The sequence below is a fragment of the Engystomops pustulosus genome, chromosome 2, assembly GCF_040894005.1.
Source record: "Engystomops pustulosus chromosome 2, aEngPut4.maternal, whole genome shotgun sequence".
In the NCBI taxonomy this organism is placed as follows: domain Eukaryota; kingdom Metazoa; phylum Chordata; class Amphibia; order Anura; family Leptodactylidae; genus Engystomops; species Engystomops pustulosus.
This window is the reverse complement of record NC_092412.1, coordinates 137,269,433-137,274,590: the sequence shown is the minus strand read 5'-3', so window position 1 is coordinate 137,274,590 and position 5,158 is coordinate 137,269,433. Positions and strand designations below refer to the sequence as shown.

The window sequence follows — 5,158 nt, the reverse complement described above, 5'->3', positions numbered from 1 at the left end:
CACTACGTGAAATATTTGTTACTTTAGAAATAGTGGGGTGACAATACTCAAAGATGAGAGGGTTTCATCACACATCTAAAAAATATTGGGATCATAGGAGAGAAAAACGAGATGCGTATAGATGACAAAAGTATGAACTTTATTGGTATAACATTTAAAACATACTTAAAAACCCAAAAAAGGTTTGGGTGCATATCACAAAGGCTCCCCAGAGCAACCTCATGCATAAACGGTATACAAACCGTGAGGAATACAGTACATAAGCAAAAAGTTGTAAAAAGTGCACACAGATATAGACTAGGACCAAGGAATATAGTTGGAAATATCAAAAAATGTATATATATATCAAAAAGTATATTATATCATACAATCAGTGTATACCAAGGTCCAAATAGCAGCAAATAAATACATAAAGTGCAAAGTTACATTACCAATTTAACAAGGTGCGATCCGGAGAGAGAAAGATGCCCCACGCGTATCGCCCGGCTCAGCGGGCTTCGTCAGGGGATGTCAGCACTGAGCAAGTGATATGCTTATATATCCTGAACGCTCCGCCGCGGCACAGCCCACTTCCGCCCTATCGTGACGTCACATCCGGTGACGCGCCTTCCGGATTTTGCCTCCCGAACCGGACAGAAGGTAATGCGTTCCAAAAGGCCGGATATGGCCAGTATAGCAGGTAAAGTCTGCGTTTCACCAGCTCTGACAGCGCAGGACTAATACGAAGGTCTCAAAAAAAAGGGGATCACCATCAAATTAGAGTATATCATCTACATGAGTTAATATACTTTGGTATCTTAATACAGAGTGGAGCAAAAAATGAAAAATAATAAAAAGTAGATGACATATAACAAAGCGGCGATAATCATGGTTTGATCCAAGGCTAAATATATAAAGGTTACCCAACGAGTATGTACAACAGACATTATAAATAAATAAACCAAGCTCCAGCCGACGAAGAGCGTTACTATAAACATAAGTGAATAAGTGAATAGAGTGTAACTAACATTATAGACGGAGTCTAAATGGAAACCCTACTGGTAAGAAATATCACAGATATCGACGAAAAAAGAAGAATAAATATAGCTACAAGGCTATGATCATGGTAAGTGTCAATATAGGATATAGTGAAATTTACAGAAGATCCACGGCGAAACATAAACGCAAATCCACTAGTTCCCCTTGTCTATAGGTTGGATTTGTCTATAGCGAAAAAGATGACCAAAGAGTATATTTATCGAACGTTGTAGATACAGAAGAACTAGTATGGATAAACTACAGACAATACATGTTGGAGATAATCCCAGGTACTAATATATACAGCAATTTCGCAATTACACAAAAGTGCAGCCAAGAGGGATGCACCAAGCTCCAATCGACGAGGAAGCATCAGTAAGTAAAAGAAACGTATATCAGTGTATAGCTGTAAAACTCCAATCATAGTAAGTATCTGTAGGGCTGTAGGACTCCAAACATGGTAAGTATTGGTGAAAAAAATCAGGTGAAATATATAAGAAATCTACGACGGAACATATGAACGTATTCAGGAGTTTCCCATATCAACAAAGTGCATAGATCTAATACGGGTAAGTAGTGTCAAAAGAAAAAGCAGGATGCTGTGAGAGAGCAATATAATTACAAACATTTTCTTTTTAAAGTGTTTAAACATCTAAAAAAGGAGGAGTTGTAAACCCAAAGTGGCAGGTTAAAAAACTTATCAAGGTATATAATACATCGTGCTGACGTCTAAAGTGCTAAGTGTCTGAAGCTAGGCATACTAAAAAGTGGGCCCACACTAAAGTGTGCGGCAAATGTTATATTTATGAAGGATATTACTATATATTATAAAAGCGAGCACCAAGAAGCGACAGAGACAACGGAGGCGGAACAAAAAATATCGTGAGCTGAGCCACAACGGAGCGTCCAGGACACACAAGAACGTAACAGATATTATCATTGAGACTAAACAGACGATATACAAGTCAAAGAATGTTGATCTAGTTATCAAAATATGTTAGAGAGAATGATCACATTATTAATATGATAGCAGAACCCAAACCCCGGGTCGGTCGGACAATGAATAAAACGTATTTATGCTACATATACTGCGCTCAAGGGTGAAAATGCAGACAGTTAATTATTAGTGACAAAAAGTCCATGGAAAAAAAGGGAGACAGAGTCAGGATACATAGTGTAGAACATAGCCAGTTAATGGCAGCTGGAATGTAAGGAATAGCGGTGGATCAGTTCTTCCGTGTAGCAGATGAGTTCAACTGGATCGAACAGGCTTCCCCAAAACAAAGTGGCAGAATCATAAACGTAAATAGCTTAAGAAAGAAAAAGCAAAGAATTAATAGATGAAAACCAAAAACACAGTGTATATAAATCATAAGGGGCCCAATGTAGAAAAATGCCAGTAGGGGGTCCAGAGCGTGTACAAATCATATACCAGCCGAACAAGATATAAAGTATCAATGCAAAAGAAGTATAAAAATAGTGGTGAATATAAGAGGGAGAAAGACTAAGGTGAACAACAAATGTGATGGTGTGTTATATTGGTGGTAAAAGAATGTGTGGAATAATGAGAACGTGAGGTGAAGTATATATATTACATGTCAAAAAAATATGTAATGATGTCTACATGTTGCATTTGGGGAAAGCGGGACAAGAATTGAAAATAGAGGTGACATACCATTAAGATGAATGTGGATCTATGTTCTGTAGTGTCCCGTGAAAAGAAGTTCCTCGTTCAATCCATTAGGAGCCATGGTGTTCAGCATGTAAATCCACCTGGATTCATTGCGCAATAGAAGTGGGACGATGTCGCCCCCCCTGTTGTTAAGTGTGACTTTTTCCAAGCCAACAATCTTGAGGCCCCGTGAACAACCTCCATGAAACCGTAGAAAATGAAGAGCAACCGAGGTCAGCTTTTTGCCCTTTTGTTGGTCCGAGGAGGCCGTCCGAATTGTTGACAGATGCTGTTGGCATCTCTTTCGGAGCTCCTGTGTGGTCTGACCCACATATAATTTGCGACAGGGGCATATTAGAATATAAATAACTCCCTTTGTTTTACAATTGATGTAGCTCCTAATTTTATATTTTCTCTTCAATGTCTGGTCTTCGAAGCACTCAGATCGTAAGACGAAGGGGCAGACGGAACATTCTCCACATGGGAAAGAGCCCAGTAGACGTGTTCCTCGTCCCAGAGGAGTCAGAGGGCGTTGAAAGTGGCTATTAGTCAAAGCGTCCTTTAGGTTCTTTGAGCGTCTGGCTGTGATGTGTGGTTTGTCTGTGAGAAACGGGATGAGTCTGTTGTCACTCCTAAGGATGTTCCAATTTTTTCTTAGAATGCCATGTATTTCTGTCCACTGATTGTTATAAGTTGTAATCAGTCTCGGTCTAGGATCTACCGGTCGTACTTTGGTTTGAAGTAGCTGGCAACGTTCGCTGTTCTTAGCTCGAAGGAAGCCCTTGGAAATGGTCTTGCGAGGATAGCCTCTGTCCCTGAAACGGGAGGTTAGATCATATGCATGTTGTTTAAAATCTTCTTCATTGCTACAGTTCCGTTTAACCCGAAAAAATTGTCCCGTGGGTATACCGTTCTTAAGATGGGTTGGGTGGAAGCTAGAAAAATGTAAGAGGCTATTAGAGGCCGTTTCTTTACGATATAAGGAGGTGGTTAATTTGGGGTGTACGTACCTGATTTGGATATCCAGGAAGTCCACTGACACGTCTGAGATGTGGGCAGTCAATTTTATGTTCCATGGGTTGGTGTTAAGTTGATTGATGAAGTCGTGGCAGTCCTCATGGGTACCTGACCACAGAAGGAGAATGTCATCGATGTAACGATACCACCCTGCTACCCAGGTCTTAAAGGCGTCAAGGTGGTAGACCACATTCTCCTCCCACCACCCCATGAATAAATTTGCATATGAGGGGGCACATTTGGCCCCCATTGCCGTACCCGATACCTGTCTATAATAGACTCGGTCAAAAAGAAAGTAATTTTGATGTAAAACCAGGTGCAGGAGATCAAGCAAGAAGGAGTCATGCCTCCTATCCATCGACCACTGCTTGTCAAGGAAGTATGTAATGGCATCAATGCCTACCTGGTGTCCAATGATCGTGTACAAAGCTTCCACATCAAGCGTGACCAGCAGTATAGAAGTTGACGTTTCGAACTCTTCAATCCTCTGAATAAGATGTGTGGTGTCCCGAACGTACGAGGATAATTCGGTAACTAGGGGTTGAAGGAAGAAATCCAAATAAGTACATAACTTTTCGTTCAGACCCCCAATATAAATATAATGTTAGTTACACTCTATTCACTTATTCACTTATGTTTATAGTAACGCTCTTCGTCGGCTGGAGCTTGGTTTATTTATTTATAATGTCTGTTGTACATACTCGTTGGGTAACCTTTATATATTTAGCCTTGGATCAAACCATGATTATCGCCGCTTTGTTATATGTCATCTACTTTTTATTATTTTTCATTTTTTGCTCCACTCTGTATTAAGATACCAAAGTATATTAACTCATGTAGATGATATACTCTAATTTGATGGTGATCCCCTTTTTTTTGAGACCTTCGTATTAGTCCTGCGCTGTCAGAGCTGGTGAAACGCAGACTTTACCTGCTATACTGGCCATATCCGGCCTTTTGGAACGCATTACCTTCTGTCCGGTTCGGGAGGCAAAATCCGGAAGGCGCGTCACCGGATGTGACGTCACGATAGGGCGGAAGTGGGCTGTGCCGCGGCGGAGCGTTCAGGATATATAAGCATATCACTTGCTCAGTGCTGACATCCCCTGACGAAGCCCGCTGAGCCGGGCGATACGCGTGGGGCATCTTTCTCTCCCCGGATCGCACCTTGTTAAATTGGTAATGTAACTTTGCACTTTATGTATTTATTTGCTGCTATTTGGACCTTGGTATACACTGATTGTATGATATAATATACTTTTTGATATATATATACATTTTTTGATATTTCCAACTATATTCCTTGGTCCTAGTCTATATCTGTGTGCACTTTTTACAACTTTTTGCTTATGTACTGTATTCCTCACGGTTTGTATACCGTTTATGCATGAGGTTGCTCTGGGGAGCCTTTGTGATATGCACCCAAACCTTTTTTGGGTTTTTAAGTATGTT

At 40.5% G+C, this 5,158-nt stretch overlaps 1 protein-coding gene across 1 annotated transcript; it reads right to left on the bottom strand.

The window, feature by feature from the left end:
* Positions 1–391: 391 nt before the first annotated feature.
* Positions 392–3,917, bottom strand: LOC140117055 (uncharacterized). The gene is made up of 3 exons (XM_072133485.1): positions 3,700–3,917; positions 2,693–3,624; positions 392–2,327 (listed from the first exon to the last, which is right to left on the bottom strand). Exons 1-2 carry the CDS (start codon positions 3,915–3,917, stop codon positions 2,712–2,714), a joined length of 1,131 nt encoding a protein of 376 aa, XP_071989586.1. The 3' UTR covers positions 392–2,327; positions 2,693–2,711.
* Between the last annotated feature and the right edge of the window lie 1,241 nt (positions 3,918–5,158).

Bases quoted from the DNA above. Each gene is read 5' to 3' on its own strand.
- LOC140117055 (XM_072133485.1), bottom strand. From the start codon at position 3,917: ATGGGGTGGTGGGAGGAGAATGTGGTCTACCACCTTGACGCCTTTAAG. The intron at 3,625-3,699 runs GTACGTACACCC...ACATTTTTCTAG, and splicing joins TTCCTGGATATCCAAATCAG to CTTCCACCCAACCCATCTTA.